Source organism: Sapajus apella, unplaced genomic scaffold (genome assembly GCF_009761245.1).
Source record: "Sapajus apella isolate SASKATOON/1434 unplaced genomic scaffold, GSC_monkey_1.0 scaffold103, whole genome shotgun sequence".
Taxonomy (NCBI): Eukaryota; Metazoa; Chordata; class Mammalia; order Primates; family Cebidae; genus Sapajus; species Sapajus apella.
In genome coordinates, this window is record NW_022437043.1 from 4,794,123 (window position 1) to 4,813,953 (window position 19,831).

At 44.3% G+C, this 19,831-nt stretch overlaps 1 protein-coding gene across 4 annotated transcripts in view; it reads right to left on the reverse strand.

Moving 5' to 3' along the window:
• The window catches only part of ZNF41 (zinc finger protein 41), a 50,826-nt gene that overhangs the window by 8,357 nt on the left and 22,638 nt on the right, over positions 1–19,831 (reverse strand). For 2 of the 4 annotated variants that reach the window (XM_032258472.1, XM_032258473.1), the window contains exons 2-4: positions 17,766–18,112; positions 2,580–2,722; positions 2,216–2,311 (exon numbers count right to left, since the gene is read on the reverse strand). In XM_032258472.1, the coding sequence (XP_032114363.1) occupies positions 2,216–2,311; positions 2,580–2,722; positions 17,766–17,923 (397 nt within the window). In that variant the 5' untranslated portion in view covers positions 17,924–18,112. The remainder of the gene's footprint in view (positions 1–2,215; positions 2,312–2,579; positions 2,723–17,765; positions 18,113–19,831) is intronic. The other 2 variants (XM_032258476.1, XM_032258475.1) reach the window with 2 other exon arrangements.

Consider the following 19,831-nt stretch of genomic DNA (forward strand, 5'->3'; position numbering starts at 1 on the left):
TCTGTGATTTTTTTCAGAATTCTTGTGGGGTGGAGGATGAAAAAAAGGAAACAGCCATATAGGCTGGAATAATTAAGAGCTATTTTGTGAGACAGGTGAAAACTGATCACAAGGTAGAAAATATCTCATCTGAATAGACAGAGCACAGAACAAACAGATTCAGGAAGGACTATCAAATATGGTTGACATTAAGAAAACATTAAAAATGGAGTTGAGCAGAGGTTATGGAAAATATACAGATATGACTTGAACTGGAAATATACGACCATGTTGTTTGTCTCCTTGAAAGAAGAGTTTAATTGTCAAATACTAGGTAATGGAGAACAATTGTAGGTTTGTTTCATAATTCTCTATTTCAAGAGAAATAGAATGTTTTAGGTAAATATATCTGTCATTAGCATTTAATATGAACTAGTACAAAGAAAGGAATCAGCAAATCAAATCAGAAATAGAATAATTATAATTCAGGCAGAAGAAAATACGGAGCTGGCTGGGCGCAGTGGGTCACACCTATAATCCCAGCACTTTTGGAGGCCGAGTCAGGCAGATCACTTGAGGTCAGGAGATTGAGGCCAGCCTGATTAACATGGTGAAACCCCATCTCTACTAAATATACAAGAATTAGCAGGGCATGGTGGTGAACATCTGTAATCTCAGCTACTCGGGAGGCTGAAGCAGGAGAATCACTTGAACCCAGGAGGCGTAGGCTGCAGTGAGCCAAGATCTCTCCACTGCACTCCAGCCTGGGTGGCAGAGCAAGACTCTTTCTCAAAAAAAAAAATAAAATACTGAACAGGAGAAAAGGTCCCTGGGAGAACCTCGCTTATGGGGAAAATGAGGATGAGACGGTTGAAAAAAGGGCAAATAATAAATGAGATGCAGCTCAGTAAGAAACAGACAATTGAGGAGGCACAATTGAAATCAGGGAAACATTATGAACAAGGTAATTCATAGGAGGGAAGCTCAAAGAGATATCAGATAAATCATGAAATGTTCAAATTAAAAATGAGATACCTTACTGTTGTATCATGAGGTCAAAAAAAAAATGAGATATTCCTTTACACTCACTGTTGACCAAAAAATGAGAGACTCTGGTACTACTAATTGTTAGCAGAAACAATGGGAAAGCAGGAACCCTTGTACAGTGCAGATAATCTGAGACTAATATGGTGGTACTCAGTCCAATTCTGGATGAGATACTCCATGATTAGGCAAACTCTCTCCTCTCTACACATCCCTGAGAAATTCTCATACCCTGTAAGGAAACATTTATGTAGAAGTTGATTGCAGAACTGTTTATATTAGATGGGACTTGGGCACAATGCTCAGCGTCCATGACTAGGTGAGTGGTTAAGTATGATGTGGTGCTGGGGACATTGTGAAATACTACACAGCGATTTGAAGAACAAAGCCAGATGAACACACTAAAATATGGAGAGACCATAGGAATGAGTGAATAAAAAGGAACAGAACTGAGAAACATAGTACAATATGTTTTATATATACTAAAAACACATACTCATAAACCAACACTTTAGGCTTTAAGAGAATATCACACAAATTCAAGGTTTAAACACATTAGTCCAGTTGCCCATGGGAGGAAGCATAAACAATGATTATGGAGAATTGGAATAAAAGAAAAGATCTGTAATCCCAGCACTCTGGGAGGCCGAGTCAGGCAGATCACTTGAGCCCAGGAGTTCGAGACCAGCCTGGCCAACATGGTGAAATCTCGTCTCTACTAAAAACACAAAAATTAGCTAGGCACTGTGGTGTGTGCTTGTAGTCCCCACTACTTGGGAGGCTGAGGTGGAGGTTGCATCGAGCTGAGATCATGTCACTGCACTCCAGCCTGGGCAATAAAAATTTTAAAACACCTGGATATATAAGAAAAGACTAAGATGGGGGGCAGGGGCAGAGTAGGAAGAATAAAAAGTTCCTAGATAAGACAGGGTGGTATGTGATCCAGAGTACAGAGACTAGAGACAGCTCTCTTGCCAAAAGGCCAAACAAATAAGACAATAATGTGGCAAGGGTCATACATGGAAATGGCATTTAGGTAACCGAGGGCTACTGTCGACTATCTCTAATTGACTCCAAAAGTTTAGAATCTTCAAGATGGGTTGTCTTCAGAGTGTTTCAAAGGCATCGGGTTCTCCTAGGAAAAGTGAGACTGATTTCCATGTCCCCATCTGCCTGGGTCATGCTCACTTACCTGAACAGCTCTGATGTGGGGCTTCCCCCTCCAGTGTCCATGGCCCCTCTCCTTGCTCCAACTTGAAGGTGGCCTCTGACTTGGGAACTTGGTACCCTGTCAACAGGACATGATACAGGATTGGGTCCAGCTGATTGGGTTTCAGGGGTCTTTCAGTGACACTTTTCCTTTGCTGTTCAGAAAAGTAAACACATTTCACTGGGAACAGAGTAATAATCACAGAGGTGAAAAGGAACTGAATCCCAGACAAATCCAGGATGACACCATCACATAGTTTAGATGTCGGGCAGCACTCAGCAGCCAAGAATGGAAATACCCTCACACACTGGGGCCCCTCACAGATGCATGGGACGGCCGTGCTTACCCACTGAGAGCAGGTGGTTGTAGTTCTCTAGTGTCACATCCCAGTACAGGCGTCTCTGAGCAGGGTCCAAGTGCTGCCACTCCTCCTTGCTGAAGTCCACAGTAACATCCTCAAATGACACTGAAATCTGTAACGACACAATCCTGTTCAAGGCAGCATGGTCAGCATTGGGGGATGGAAGAAGGTAGATAGCAAGTTGTTTTTAATGCTTTTTACCATAATGTATCATGTAGGGTTTTCACTAAGTACCTAGTTTTATATTGTATTTTGTGAGAGGAAAAAAATTTATTAAAAATTTAATAAAATACAACTTAAAGACTTGGATAACCAACAGAAGAAGACATCAAGGAAGCTTTAGGAATTTGGAAGAAAAGTATGGACTTTTCTTAGAGACAGTGGGGCGAGAGTTATCTAGAAGGGAGAAGCATGAGCAAAACTGTGGAGAAAGGAAAATAGAAAAATACATGGTGGGTTCTGGGAACTCCAAGTAGTTCCATAAAAAGAAAAGGAATCTGTGTAGTATATTGAGAAGGTGGCTATGAGGAAAATCCAGTAGAGATATACTAGCATCAGAACAAGGAACAAGCCTTTTTTCTAATAGAGAATGGACTGCTATTTATATGCAGGAAAAGACACGATTGTAATTGTGTGATTTCAAACAGTATTCAAGATGCATAGCACTGGACATGCTGGCTCACTCCTGTAGTCCCAGTACTTTGGGAGGCCGAGGCAGATGGATCACCTGAGGTCAGGAATTCGAGACCAGCCTGACTAATATGGTGAAGCCCTGTCTCTACTAAAAATACAAAAGTTAGCTGGGCATGGTGGCATGTGCCTGTAATCCCAGCTACTCAAGAGTCTGAGACAGGAGAACTGCTTGAACCCAGGAGACAGAGGTTGCAGTGAACCAAGATTGTGCCACTGCACTCCAGCCTGGGTGACAGAGTGAGACTCTGTCTCGAAAAAAAAAAAAAAAGATACATCACAAGGAATGTTTGAAATGGGTGAGTCCAGATTAGTCTGGAGATGCACTACAGAGTTTATATGAGAGAAAAAGACAATATAGACTTAAGGTAGTAGTTGTCATGGGCAAGTAAAATAAGGTGTTGGCCAGGAGGGGTGGCTCACGCCTGTAATCCCAGCACTTTGGGAGGTCGAGGCAGGCAGATCACCTGAGGTCAAGAGTTTGAGACCAGCCTGGTCAACATGGTGAAACCTCCATCTCTACCAAAAATACAAAAATTGGCCGGGCATGGCGGGCCACTGTATCCCAGGTGCTCGGGAGGCTGAGGCAGGAGAATTGCTTGAACTCAGGATACGGAGGTTGCAGTGAGCCGAGATCGCACCACTGCACTCCAGCCTGGGTGATAGAGTGAGACTCCGTCTCAAAAACAACAAACAAAAAGAAGGTGTTGATACTGTGTTTTAAAGAGGCTGAATTATGGGGGTGAGAAAAATAAAGAATTCTAGAGCAATTATCAGTTATCACTTTTACACAACCATGCAGATCATAGTGCTATATACTGAGAGGGGCTGGTAGATTGGGAAGGGAAGAGAATCTACCCTTCTAGTGGGGAAGAGAATAAAACATAATGATACATTTTGTCCATGTTGAAATGTAACATAATGTTACATTTTGTCCATGTGGTAAAACATGCAGGGAGTTATACAAGAGGTTGTTGGACTAGAATAGAGGTAAGATTTGGGAATTCTCATATAGAGCTGCTAAACAGATGAGACAGCCCAGGAAGGGCACACGGATATAGAAGATACAGAAATCATATCTTACAGACCATCTCTAAATGAAGTGTATTTAAGTCAGAAATCAGTAATAAGAGGAAACTTTTCAGAAATCATCATTTTAAAGTTTAAAACTATCATCTAAGAAGATACACTAAACATCAATGTAATCAGTACATGTACGAATTTATAGGATTAAGAAACGGTAACTAAAGTGGAAATTAGGGTCTTCAGTGCTCATATTACAAAAGAATAAAGTTCAAAATTCCATGCATTAAGCATCAAAATAAAGACATTATAAAAATAAAATAGAGGCCAGGCACGGTGGCTCACGCCTGTAATCCCAGCACTTTGGTAGGCCAAGGTCAGTGAATCATGAGGTCACGAGTTTGAGATCATCCCGACCAACATCCTGATGGGGGTAGAGACCCCTGTCTCTACTAAAAATACAAAAATTAGCTGGGTGTAAGGGTACATGCCTGTAATCCCAGCTACTCAGGAGGCTGAAGCAGGAGAATTGCTTGAACCCGGGAGACACAGGTTGCAGTGAGCTGAGATTGCACCACTGCACTCCAGCCTGCATGACAGAGCAAGACTCTGTCTCAAAAAAAAAAATAAATAAATAAGTAAAGCCCAAGAAAAAAAGCCTTTAAAAAGAAGAAATCAATAAATTCAATGCCATCCCAATTAAAATCACAACAGGATTTTTGTAAAATCTGACAAACCAATTCTAAAATTTCTGTGGAAGTAGCGCAAATGGCCAGGAATAGCCAAGACACTTTTTTATTAAAAAATTATTTTTTATCTTGTTTTCAGAGACATGGTCTCACTTTGTCACCCAGGCTAGGGTACAGTGGCGTGATCACAGCTCACTGTAGCCTCAACCACAGGCCTATGCTACCATATCTGGCTTCGGTTTTTTTTTTTTTTTTAATTTTGTAGAGACGAGGTCTCCCCATGTTGCCTAGGCTGCTCTAGAACTCCTAGCCTCAAGTGTTCCTCCCACCTCAGCCTCCTAATGCACTGGGATTGCAGGCATGAGCTACTGTGCCTGGCCTGCCAAAATGCTCTTGAATAGTAAAAGCAATGTGGGAGGACATGCTTTACAAGATCTCAAGACTTACAAAGCAATGGAAATTTAAGATATTGTTGTCCTGGTGCTAGGATACACAAATAATCCATTGCAACAGAATACAGAGTACAGGCGAGGTATGGTGGCTCATGCCTGTAATCCCAGCACTTTGGGAGGCCAAGGCAGGTAGATCACCTGAGGTCAGGAGTTCATGACCAGCCTGGCCAACATGGCGAAATCCCGTCTCTACTAAAAATACAAAAATTAGCTGGGTGTGGTGGCACGTGACTGTAGTCCCAGGTACTTGGGAGGCTGAGGCAGGAGGATAGCTAGAACCCAGGAGGCAGAGGTTGCAGTGAGCTGAGACCAGGTCACTGCACTCCAGCTTGGGTGACAGAGTAAAACTCCATCTCCAAAAAAAAAAAAAAAGAGTAGAGAGTACAGACACAGACCCACATATACAGTCATCTGATTTATGCCAAAGGTATCCAGGCAGATAGTGAGGAAAAATATTTTTAACAAATGTTGCCAGGGCCCAGGTGCAGAGGCTCACACCTGTAACCCCAGCACTTTGGGAGGCTGAGGTGGGTGGATCGCTTGAGCTCAGGAGCTTGAGACCAGCCTGGACAACATGGCAAAACCCCGTCTCTATAAAACACACAAAAATTTAGGCAGAAATGGTTGCATGTGCCTGTAGTCCCAGCTACTCAGGAGGCTGAGCTGGGAGAATCATTTGAGCCCAGGAAGCTGAGGCTGCAGTGAGCTGTGATTGTGTCATTGCACTCCACCCTGGGTGACAGAGCAAGACCCTATTTCAAAAAAAAAAAAAAAAAAAAAAAAAGAATAAAGAAAATAAAAGAAGAAAAGGTGCCAGGGCAGTTGTGTACAGAAAAGAGTAAAATCAAATCTGATCTCTACTTCATATCACATGCCAAAACAACAACAAATCTCTTGAACCCAGGAGGTGGAAGTTGCAGTGAGTCGAGATCATGCTATTGCACTCCAGCCTGGGCAACAAGGGTGAGACTCCATCTCAAAAAAAAAAAAAAAAAAAAAAAAATCAATTCCAAGGCCAGGTGTGGTGCTCATGTCTGTAATCCCAGCACTTTGAGAGGCTGAGGCAGGAGGATTGCTAGAGTCCAGGTTTGAAAGCAGCCTGGGCAACATGGTGAGACCCTGTCTCTACAAAAATATAAAACCTATAGCACACATATAAAAATTAGCAGAGTGGGGTGGCATATGCCTGTGGTCTCAGATACTCAGGAGGCTGAGGCGGGAAGATCTCCTGAGCTTGTAAGGTGGAGGCTGCAGTGAACTATGTCTGTGCCACTGAATTCCAGTCTGGGCAACAGAATGAGATCCCATCTCAATAAATATATATGAATTCCACATGTATTACAGACTTAAATGTGAAAAGCAAAAACTCTAAAGCCTTTGGAAGATAATACAGATGGCTATCTTCATTCATGATCTTGGATTAGGAAAATAGTTCTCAAACATGAACCATGATGATTGATAAGTCTGTCTACAACAAAGCTTAGAACTACTATTCATTTAAAAGACAGCATTAAAAGAGAACAAAGGGAAAGCCACAGAGGAGAAGATGTCTCCAACTCACATTACCAACAAAGGACTCAGAGCTAGTAGATGTAAAGAACTTGTACAAATCAACAAGAAAAAAAGAGACCGCCTAGTAGAAAAATGGGCAAAGCATTCATTTTACAAAAGAGGAAATCCAAGGCTTTAATAAACATATTTAAAAAAAGGTTTAACCTCCTTAGTAACCAGGGAATACAAATGAAAACCACAATGGATACCACTACACAACCCCTAGAAAGTCTTAAGTGAAAAAGACTGATAATACCAAGTGTTGAAGAGAATGTGGTGCAGGGAGAACTCTCGTATTGCTGATGGAGGAGGTGGGAATTGCTACAACTGCATTGCAAAGTATTTGGCCCGAACTGATAATGTTGAAGATATGCAGACAATATGACACAGTGAGTCCACTCATGGAAATATATATGCCCACGTGGAATATGTACACATGTACAACGGGGGTGCATTCAAGAATATTTACAGCAGCATTGTTCAAAATATGTATAATATTTCATGACACAAGGGTTTAAAAACAGTGATTAAAAACATCAGTATTCAATAAATGTACAGTATCTACTGTCTTTGAAAAAAAAATTAAGGATATTTTCTTTTCTTCCTTTTTTTTTTTTTTTTTGAGAAGGGTTTTTACTTTGTTGCCCAGGCTAGAGTGCAGTGGCACGATCTTGGCTCACTGCAACCTCCACCTCCTGGGTTCAAGTGATTCTCCTGCCTCAGCCTCCCGAGCAGCTGGGATTACAGATGCCCACCACCACGCCCAGATAATTTTTGTACTTTTTAGTAGAGATGGGGTTTCACCATGTTGGCCAGGCTGGTCTTGAACTCCTGGCCTCAGGTGATCCATCTGCTTTGGCCTTCCAAAGTGCTAGGATTACAGGCTTGAGCCACTGTGCCTGGCCAGGATATATTTTTTCTTTTTTTTTTGAGATAGAGTCTCACTGTCACCCAGGTTGGGATACAGTGGCACGATCTTGGCTCACTGCAACCTCTGCCTCCCCAGTTCAGGCGATTCTCATGCCTCAGCCTCCTGAGTAGCTGGGATTACTGGCGCCTTCCACCATGCCTAGCTAATTTTGTATTTTTAGTAGAGATGGGATTTTACCATGTTGGTCAGGCTCATCTTGAACTCCTGGCCTCAGGTGATCTGCCCACCTCAGCCTCCCAAAGTTCTGGGATTACAGGTGTGAGTCACTGCGCCTGACCTCTTTTTTTACTTTTTTGAGACAGGGTCTTGCTCTGTTGCCTAGGCTGGAATGCAGTGGTGCAGTCACAGCTTACTGCAGCCTCAAACTCCTGGGCTCAAGGTATCCTTCCCACCTCAGCCTCCTGAGTAGCTGCGACTACAGGTGTACACCACCATGCCCACCTAATTTTTAAATTTTATTTTTACTTTTTTGTGGAGATGGTGGTGGGAGGGGTGTCTCACAATTTTGCCCAGGCTGTCCTCAACCTCCTGGGCTCAAGCGATCCTCTTGCCTCTTAAGTAGTTGGGATTACAGGTATGAGCCACAGCACCTGGCTGTAAAAACTTTTATTATACGTGCTGGGAGCTGGTGGACAAAAGACCACCCTCACCTGTCTCTCCCTCCCTGGAAGTCACAAAGGTCACATTCACAATGGCACATGCACAAAGACTATGCCAGGCATTATACCAGCATTGACAGATGCAAGAGAAATACAGACAAGGTACACTGCCCAGAGATGTCCCTGTTTGATCCCTTCCCCTACCAAAATAGAAGCTTTGGATTCCACCATGGCTGGGAAGGAATGTGTAGGGTGGTGAAAGAGGGCTCTGGAGAGATTTGGGTACAAAGCTGATAACACAGATATGCCCAGATTCCAGCCTCACATGCCACATATGAAAAGGTGTCATTTTCTGGGCAGTTTCTACCATGGAGGATGGCATCTGTCCCTGCCACCACAAGGACTCCTACAAGGACTTCCTCATCCTAAGTAAGGACCTCCATCCCAGTCCCTCATGGCTCTCCAGCTAGTCACACAGCAATGTCTCTATTCAGGGTCATCTCAGCCCCAGCACATGCTGCACCCTCACCCCTGGGGGCATACTCTGCTGCCAGAACTGGCTGCCAACTGCCCATTCTGTCCCTGATACCTTAGCCACCGGCTCTGTCCCACCCTGCTGCTGGCTGGGTGCTCAGGCTTCCTGCTTCAGGGCTGTTCTCATTCCTGCCTCAGGACACTTGTCACCTCCTGGTGTGATCTTGCCCATCCACTCTGCCCCCGGCCTAGCAGAAGGGCTTTCAGGGCACTTAGGAGCATGGCTGGAAGCGAGCCTGGGGCCAGGGACCCAGCTGCTCTGCAGGCTCACCCTAGCCTGGGGGTGCCCTGGTCTTTGCAGAATAACTTTCTGGGTGGTCTTGGACCAACTCAGTTGTCCCCTCTTTCTTGCTTGCAGTTCTCAAGAATAACTGTAGAATGTGCTGGAAAAGGAACATCCTGAGCTGAGGAGGGACTGGCTCAAACAGGAGAGACGGCCGGGGGCTCTCCTCGAAACTGGATGTCCAGTGCTTTAGCCCCAAGCGTTGGGTGCACGTTGGGTTGTCCTAGGGTATAAAACCCAAGGTGGGCTGCTTTCTGGGATTCCTCAGCTGTGGTACAAGTGGGGCATCCACAGATGAGACTCCATCTGCACCAAGCAGCTTTCCTGAGCCTTGGGGGACCAGCTTGCAATGAAGCCTAGGCTTCTGCTGCCCTGCCTGCCTACCTGTAAGTAATAAGCCTGCTCCATGTAACTTGTGTCCGTAGGTGTTTCTGTCTCATGAGACTTTGGTCTTTGTGAAAAAATATGAAGGATATTTTCTTTTTTTACTTTTTTGAGACAGGATCTTGCTCTGTTGCCCAGGCTGGATTGCAGTGGTGCAATCATGGCTCACTGCAGCCTGAAACTCCTGGGCTCAAGGGATCCTTCCTGCCTCAGCCTCCCAAATAGCTGAGACTACATGTGTACCCCACCGCGTCCAGCTAATTTTTAAATTTTACTTTTACTCTTCCCTGTCCATCTGAGTGATTCCTGCTCCCCCGGACTGTTCTCTGTGGCCCTGCAACTGCTCTTCCCTCCCTCTGGCTTTCCCCGCTTCCCCTGGCTGCTCCCTGTACAGCTGTTTTCTGTCTACCCTGATCTGTCCCTGCTCCCTCTGCTGGTCCTTGTTCCCTCTGACTTTTCCTTGGTCCCTGTTTCCTATTCCCTGTAAATGTCTCTTGTCCTTCTAAGTGTCCCCCTTTCTTTTATTGCTTTTTTTGACTCTACCTGGATCCCTCTAACTATTCATGCCTTGTTTCCTGTTCTGACTATCCTGTGCGCCCTTTGTTGTCCCTCCAGCTGATCCTTGTTCTGTGGCACCATTCTGATTGTGCACTAGTCCATCTGACTGTTCCCTGGTCCCTAAGGGCCTTTCCTGCTCCTTCCAGCTGTTCCTGACTCACACAGACTGACTGCTGTTGGATTCTGCTGACTAATCTCTAGTCTCCTGCTTCTTCCCTATCCTCGGACAGCTCCTTGAGTACGTTTCTTTCTTTCCATTCTCTCTTTCTCTTCTTCCTCCCTTCCTCTTTCTTTCTTTGAGACAGGGCATCACTATGTCACCCAGGCTGGAGTGCAGTGGCACGATCACAGCTCACTGCAGCCTCCACCTCCCAGGCTCAGATGACCCTCCCACCTCAGTACCACTCTACCCAGCTAATTTCTTTTTTTTTTTTTTTTTTTTTGTAGATGGGATTTCGCCATGTTGCCCAGGCTGCTCTTGAATTCCTGGCCTCAAACAATCTTCCCGCTTCAGCCTCCCAAAGTGTTGGGATTACAGGTGCAAGCCACCATGCCTGGCCGTTGAATACATTTCTATTGTGCTCTCCTGTGATGCTCATGTATCTGGTCCATGGACCACACTTTGAGTAGTACCTAACTAGCTGGCTCCTTAGCTTACGCCTTTATCCATTAAAGTGCACTACTGCGTGTTCTATGCCACGGCTGGATTCTGTATTTCCACTCCCTCCATTACTCAAATTACGTCTGACTATTGGCTGGTTCCACTGGTTGCTTCCTGGGTAGGGTGACCAAGTGCCTCAGTTTGCCCAGGAATGTTCCTGTTTCAGCACTGCAAGTCCCATGTCCTCTCAGTCACAGGCAAACCAGGATGGTCCTGGGAACTCTGGCTGTTTTGCAGCCACTCCAACTGTAACTTCACCCCAGTAACTACTGCACGGGCCCTCGGGCTGTTACCTCACTTATTATACTATTCCTTCTGGCTCTCCTCTAGTCTCTCTAACTGGCCCCTGGTCAATCAGGCTGCTACCCCCCACCACATATAAGTTTAATGCTCACTTGACCTCTCCCCTAGTTCCTCTGGTTACTTCCTGGGGCCTCTGGTGGACCCTCAGCCCTAAGCATATCTTGACTGCTCCCTCTGGCTGACCCCAGTCTCAGTGACCGTTCCTTGCTCCAGGTGTTCCCCAGTACTCTAGGCCATTCCGCAGCTTCAGAGGCTCTTCTCTCATCTTTCCACCTGTTCCATGGGCTCTGTCCCTTCCCGGATCACTCTGCCCATTCTACAGCCTCAGCAATTGTCTCCTGGTCCCTCTGGCTGCAATCCATTCTCTGTTCCCTGGTATCTCTGTCTTTTGCCTTTATCCTCAAGTTCTCTTCTAAACCAAAGAACAGCTTTCTGGTTCCTCGGGAATTTGCTTATCCCTCAGGCTCATATCAAGTTCCTTGGATATGTTTGCCTTTTCCATTTTATCTGATTCTTCTGCTTCCTCACCCCTCTGGATACTGACTGCTCCATCTGGCTGCTATCTATTTCCTGGTACCTCCTCCTATTTCGTGATCCTTCTCACTGTTCTTTAACCCTCGGCTCTTCCCTGAGGAGGATCACTACTTCTCCAGCCTCAGCAACTGTTTCTTGGTCTTGCTGCTATGCAGCATCTGACTCATGTACTGTTTATTTTATTGTTCTTCCACCTGTACCCTGGACCCCTTGGTTATTCTCCATCTCCTGTAAATGCACCATGATCTCTGTTCCTTATTCCCTTGTGGCTCCCCTGAGCCCTCTTTACCTTATGGATCACTCTGCAGCTTCTCCATCTTCAGCCACTGTTTCTTGATACAACTGGCTGCTCGTCAACACCTGGGGACATTTTTATTGGTTCCTTGGTATCTCTGCCTATACCCTACTCCCTGATGTTTAATGAAATATATATTCCCCCCAGGGTCTTGGTCATTTCCATCTCTTCTTGAGATGGGTCAGAGATCTGTGGTTGGGAAGGAAGAGATGAATGGAAAAATGCGCCTTGCAGAGCCCAGAATCATTCCTCTAGAAATCCCCACTATTGGCTGGGCAAGAGGCCACCCGCAGGAGTGGGGAGGACCACACTGTCATGGCCCTAACCTGTGGGTCCGTGACTGATATGACTGAGCAGGGCTTAGACAAGGTGGAAGTGTACTACTGCCGGGCACTGATTCATTTACCATTTAATGCCCCTATACCTTTGACTCAAAAATATAACTTCAATGACTTGGCAGAAATATTTATTTATTTATTTACTTGCTTATTTTGAGATACAGTCTCTCTCTGTCACCCAGGCTGGAGTGCAGTGGTGTGATCTTGGCTCACTGTAGCCTCAGCCTCCTGGGCTCAAGTGATCCTTCCACCTCAGCCTCCTGAGTAGGTGGGACTATAGGCGCATACCACCACACCCAGCTAATTTTTGTATTTTTGTTGAGATGGGGTCTTACTATGTTGCCCAGGCTGGTCTCAAACTCCTGAGCTCAAGCGATCTGCCCACCTTGGTCTCCCAAAGTGCTGGGATTACAGGCATGAGCCATCATGCTTGGCTGGCAGAAAGATTTAAATGTAGGAATTTTATCATAGCAGTTTAAATCACAATAGAAAACCTGAAATAGGTGGGGCACACTGACTGCAGTGGCTCATGCCTGTAATCCCAGCACTTTGGGAGGCTAAGGCGGTCCTGAAGTTGGGAGTTTGAGACCAGCCTGACCAACATGGAAAAACCCTGTCTCTCCTAAAAATACAAAATTAGCCGGGCATGGTGGCACATACCTGCAATCCCAGCTACTTGGGAGGCTGAGGCAGGAGAATCGCTTGAAGCCGGGAGGTGGAGCTTGCAGTGAGCTGAGATTGTGCCATTGCACTCCAGCCTGGGCAACAAGAGTAAAACTTTGTCTCATTTAAAAAAAAAAAAAAAAAACAGGCTGGATGCAGTGGCTCATGCCTGTAATCCTAGCACTTTGGGAGGCTGAGGCAGGCATATTGCCTGAGCTCAGGAGCTCGAGTCCAGTCTGGGAAACATGGTCTCTACTAAAATACAAAAAAAAATTAGCCGGGCATGGCAGCGTGTGCCTGTAGTCCCAGCTACTCGAGAGGTTGAGGCAGGAGAATCGCTTGAACCGGGAGGCAGAGGTTGCAGTGAGCCAAAATCATGCCACTGCACTCCAGCCTAGGCGACAGAGTGAGACTCTGTCTCCAAAAAAAAAAAAAAACAAAACCTGAAATACCCTAAATGCACATTATTAGTGGACTGGTTGTTGGGGGATGGGAAGACATTGGTCAAAGTATACAAAGTTTTTGTTAGAGGGAATAAGTTTTTGAGATATATTGCAGTGTGGTGACTATAGTTAATAATGATATTATGTTATTTCAGAATTGCAAAGAGAGTAGATTTTAAATGCTCATATCACCAAAGAAATGAGAAGTCTGTGAGGTAATGGATATGTTAACTAGGTTGATTTAAATATTCTATAATGTGTACGAATATCAAAACATTACATTGTACCCCATAAATATATACATTTATTATTTGTCAATTAAAAATAAAATTTGCAGGGCATGATGGTGACTCACACCTGTAATCCCAGCACTTTGGGAGGCCAAGGCAGGAAGATCACTTGGGCCCAGGAGTTTGAGATCAGCCGGGCATGGTGGCACGTGCCTGTAGTCCCAGCTACTTGGAAGGCTAAGGTGGGAGGATGGCCTGAGCCCAGGAGGTTGAGGCTGCAGTGAGCCGAGACTGCATCACTGCACTCTAGCCTGGGCAACAGAGGGAGACTGCCTCAGAGAAGAACCATTAAAATAGAGAGAGATCCAAGATGCCTGATCACTAGCAGCTAGGGATTGTAGCTCCCAGTGAAAGTGGAGAGAACCAGAGGACGCCACACTTTCAGATGAATTTTTGTTGCTCACGCACCAGGAGATTCCCAGCGGAGGAGCCCCACGGGTCACCAGCGCGACTCTTGTGGCCAGCAAGGTGGTTTTGCTGCTGCCTTGGTGTGGCGGTTCTTGGTGCAGAGTCAGAAAAGCACCATCAATCTTAACGCCACTGTTTTGGCCGGCGCAGTGGGTTGCTCAGATTTTAGCGCTGGGAATCAACAAGTTGGATGTCCACTCAGAAACCCAATTATAAAGACGGTAATTATAATGACCACAGATGGATAAATCTATAACAAAGGGAAGAAACCAGCCTAAAAAGGCTGAGAATACCCAAAATCAGAACGCCTCTCCCTCTACAGGGGATCACAGTTCCTCATCAGGAACGGAACAAGGCCTGATGGAGAACGAGTGTGTTCCATTAACAGAAGCAGGCTTCAAAAGGTGGATGATAAGAAACTTCAGTGAATTAAAAGGACTTGTTCTAACCCAATGTAAAGAAACTAAGAACTTAGAAAAAAGGTTTGACGAAATGTTAACAAGAATACACAATTTAGAGAGGAATATAAGTGAATTAATGGAGCTGAAAAACACAATACAAGAACTTCGTGAAGTATGCACAAGTTTTAACAACCGGATTGATCAAGCAGAAGAAAAGATATCAGAGGTCGAAGACCAACTTAATGAAATAAAACGAGACAAGATTAGAGAAAAAAGGATAAAAAGGAACGAGCAAAGTCTCCAAGAAATATGGGACTATGTGAAAAGACCTAATTTACGTTTGATAGGTGTGCCTGAATGTGACGAAGAGAATCAATCCAAGCTGGAAAATACGCTTCAGGATATTATTCAGGAAAACTTTCCCAACCTAGCAAGGCAGGACAATATTCAACTCCAAGTAATACAGAGAACACCACAAATATATTCCTCAAGAAGACCAACCTCAAGGCACATAATCGCCAGATTCACCAGGGTTGAAATGAAGGAGAAAATACTGAGGGCAGCCAGAGAGAAAGGTCAGGTTACCCATAAAGGGAAGCCTATCAGACTCACAGCAGATCTCTCAGCAGAAACCTTACAAGCCAGAAGAGAGTGGGGGCCAATATTCAACATCCTTAAAGAAAAGAACTTTCAACCCAGAATTTTACATCCAGCCAAACTAAGCTTCATAAGCGAAGGAAAAATAAAATCTTTTGTGAACAAGCAAGCACTCAGAGACTTCATCACCACCAGGCCTGCTTTACAAGAGCTTCTGAAAGAACCACTACAAATAGAAAGGAACAACCAGTATCAGCCTTTCTAAAAAATACCAAAAAGTAAAGAGCATCAACATAATCAAGAATTTACATCAACTAATGGGCAAAACAGCCAGCTAACATTAAATGACAGTATTAAACTCACAAATATTCTTATTAATTCTAAATTTAAATCGACTAAATCCCCCAATCCAAAGACATAGACAGGCAAAAATAAAGCGAAAACCCATCAGTATGCTGCATCCAGACCCATCTCACATGCAAGGATACGCAAAGACTCAAAACAAAGGGATGGAGAATGATTTACCAACCAAACGGAGAGCAAAAATAAATAAATAAAAAGCAGGAGTTGTAATTTTTGCCTCTGATAAAATAGACTTCAAAGCAACAAAGATCATAAGAAGCAAAGAAGGATATTACATAATGATAAAAGGATCAATGCAACAAGAAGATCTAAAGATCCTAAATACATACGCACCTAATACAGGAATACCCAGATATATAAGACTTATAAAGAGACTTAGACTCCCACACAATAATAGTGGGAGACTTCAACATCAATATTAGACAGATCAATGCGACAGAAAATTAACAATGATATCCAGGATTTGAACTCAGATCTGGAACAAGTAAACTTAATTAACATTTATAGAACTCTCCACTTTAAATACACAAAATATACACTCTTATCAGTACCACATCACATCTATTTACAGGTTTCAATGAAATATTGGTTGGCTGCTTGTTTATTATTTTCTTCCCTCATTTTTTTTTTTCATGTCTCTATTATTAAGCACAATTACAGCCATACCCATTTTTAGGCTGCATTCTAGCCTGGGCAATAAAGCAACACCCCCGTTCTCTCTCCCTCTTCCCCTTTCTTCCTCTCCATTTTTTTTTATTCTTTTTTTTTTCTTTCTTTCTCTCTTCTTTTTTTTTTTTTTTAAAGAAATTAAATGCACATAAATGCCAACATTGGAAAAAATAAATAAATACATAAAATTAAAAAAATAGTGAACTGGCTAAATTGTGGACATCATAAGTGTATGAAGTAAACTACTTGCTGCCTAGCAAATTATGCTAAACTGCCCAGTTAAAAATGAGGTAACCAAATAGTATGATTCTGTTTTAAAACTTGAGCTATATATGTATATGTGTACAGTATGGATGCACACTCAGGCCCCACACATATACTCACACATATGCACACACACGCATACAAAGGAAAAAACAACTGAAAGGAAATACAGCTAAATGTTAACACTGGTTAACTTTGGGTAATGTTGGAATTACAAGTAATTTTTTAGTCTCTTCTATCTGTTAACCTATACGTTCTAATATTTTATTATGCAGTTAATAAAATGACAAAAAAATAATATTTCAAACTTTAATATTATCCTAATAACCGCATGACCCTGAGCCCCTGAGATGATGAACCCTTCCAGAGCCAACAGCATCCACAGGTAGGTCTGAAAGGAGGGAGTTGTCAGCCAGGGCCTGGCTCGCTCATCATGCTCCCAGGCTTGCGGAATTTCAACAGGAACTCTGAACGGGAAACTTGATCTCAACTGTGGTGCGGTGAGGGTGGAAGACACAGACAGGAGAGCTGGCTCTAGTCTAGTGCTGTCACCGCCAACCTGAGAGGCCTGGGCGAGTCACATGGCTTCTGGGGACATTTTATTCATCTTTCTTTTTTTTTTTTTTGAGACGGAGTCTCACTCTGTCACCCAGGCTAGAGTGCAGTGGTGTGATCTTGGCTCACTGCAACCTGCACCTCCTGGGTTCAAGCAATTCTCCTTCCTCAGCCTTCCGAGTAGCTGGGACTACAGGCATGTGCCACCATGCTCGGCTAACTTTTTGTATTTTTAGTAGAGACAGGGTTTCGCCATGTTGGTCAGGCTAGTCTTGAACTCCTGACCTCAAGCAATCCACCTGCCTCAGCCTCCCAAAGTGCTGGAATTACAGGGAGAGCTAGAGACTGTAGGCTCTGGTGGGGATCAGCTGACGTCTGTAAAGAGCCAATGGAGAGGGAAGGGTTGGTGCTGGGGTGAGGGATGGAGTCTTACTGGCAATGGATGGGTGGCCACTTCCACCCGGACCTCACCCTCAGATACCCTGCAGGGAGCTGTCCTCACTCTCTAGGCTGTGGGGTTCACCTTCCACATCCTCCCTCTCCTCCAGTGTAATCAGTCACATTGCACTGGCCACTGAAACATGCAGGGCTCTGGATGTGGCCACATCAGCCAAGAGGTGCTCACTCTCAGCGGGAGGACCCTATCTGTCTCCAGCGCAGCAGGTCCGGCATCTGCCGCTTCCTCTGACTCACCTGCTCCTGCCCGTAGGCCCTTTTGACAGGTCAGGGTATGTCCTCACTGAATGAATTATTGCCTCCGGGGTCCTCTCCCTCCTCACCTCACATGAGCTGCCATGTCCCTCTGTAGCCAGGGCCAGGGACCATGGGGAAGAGTCCCCATTAGCTGCCATGTTTACGTTGGGCCTCAGCCTTCAGGCTCTCCTGCTGACAACCCAACTGTTTCCCAAGCTGGAAGCCAAGCTGGCATCTGTGGACTCAACCAGAGCTGCTGGGGCGAGGCGAGCAGGGGTCAGAAGGAATATCCTGCAGTTTCCACTGAGGAGCCTGGCCTCCAGACTCTGCAGAGGTTCCAAGAAACCCTGGAAAGACAGCGTTCACATGGTCATCACTCCACGTTCGCCCACAAATGGTTTCTGGGGGTACCCAGGCGGCCACTCACTGTGCTGGATGCTGCAGAAGAGAAAAGTTCGGTAAAACCCACACCAAATATTAAAGCAAAACATGAGGAAAATTCACGAGATCTGGTATAAAATCAATGAGCGTTTGTATTTAAGCTCTTCTATGTTCTAGCTAGAATCTGGGGAAGTCACTTTACTGAAGTTTCTTCATCTTAAAACAGGATGAAAATACCTATGTCATAGGGTTGTTAGAATTAAATGAAATGATGCTTCTACACATACCTACCTGGTACCCACAACATGCTCAACTCATATTAAATAGTGCTATTATTACAAGGTGCAAGGCATGTTTTATTAGGTACCTCATTTAATTTTCACACTCATCCTGTGAACTAGGCATTACTGTTATTACTAATCCAATTTGCCATCAGATAGAGCTGTTCAGAAATATTAAGAAATTTGCCCCAAGATCACTCAGATTAGGGGGAAGAGCAGGGATTCAAACCCAGGTATGCCTGGCTCCTAAGTACACTTTCTTAACTACCGAGCCATCTGGTACTCTATACATGGCAGAATCACAATGAACACTGTGGTTCCTGCTACCTTCAAAGTGTCCTTGCTAAGGGGTAACTATGTCGCTTGAGCATAAACTGAGCTTCTGTGTAATTCAGTGTACATTCTGTGCAAAGGATAGAGCCCACCCTCTTCTGTCAAAGATGAAAACTTAAACTTGTCCTTTCTCCTCTGCAATTCCCATCAGGCCCTGAAAACCAACAGGTCTGCACAGGCTTTTAAATCCCTATAGCCCACACTGCTTGACAAAAATTGTGTCCCAAATGGTGTCATCAACGGGTTTCCACAGGCTCCTCAAATTATCACCAACCCAGGCAGCTCACCGTCAATAGATCAATGACTCCCATAAAACCTTCAGTAACAGAAGGTCCAGTCCATCATGCAGCAACTCATATAGTAGTGCAATAACTAATGTCCACAGGCCCCCCCAAAACTGACCTGTAATTCCTTGTGAATCCCAGACTTGCAATCATTCACCACCTTAGTACCCCAATTAATAAACTCTCATGGGCTGAATCGATGACCTCAGATACCTACATTTCCAACACTTCCAGGAAGAACCAATATGTTATTTACAAGAATAAAAGATCACAATGGCACTAGATTTATTTGCAACAACAGAAGCCGTATTAGAAGAAAACTCTACAAATTATTGAGAGAGAAGGGTTGAGATCCAAGAATTCTAAACTCACCCTAGCTAGATACCATTCTTTTGTCAGAGCAAAAGAAGACAATTTTAGACATAAAAGCATTTCTAGCATTTTATGCCAATATTCCAATCTCAGGAGAACACTCAAGGGAATAGTCTAAACAATGGTAAACGGAACAGACAGAGAAACCTCAGAATAGGAGGAAAGCAGTTTTGAGATAGGATTCTTGCAATTGACATATAATTATATCTGCGTAAAGAAAACAACGTAATTGGGCATTTGTAGTAAATAAGGCTGTTACTATTACTAGGCTGAAATTTAAAAATTCGCTGGCCAGGCATGGTGGCTCAAGCCTATAATTCCAGCACTTTGGGAGGCTGAGGCGGGTGGATCACGAGGTCAGGAGATTGAGACCATCCTGGCTAATACAGTGAAACTCCATCTCTACTAAAAATAC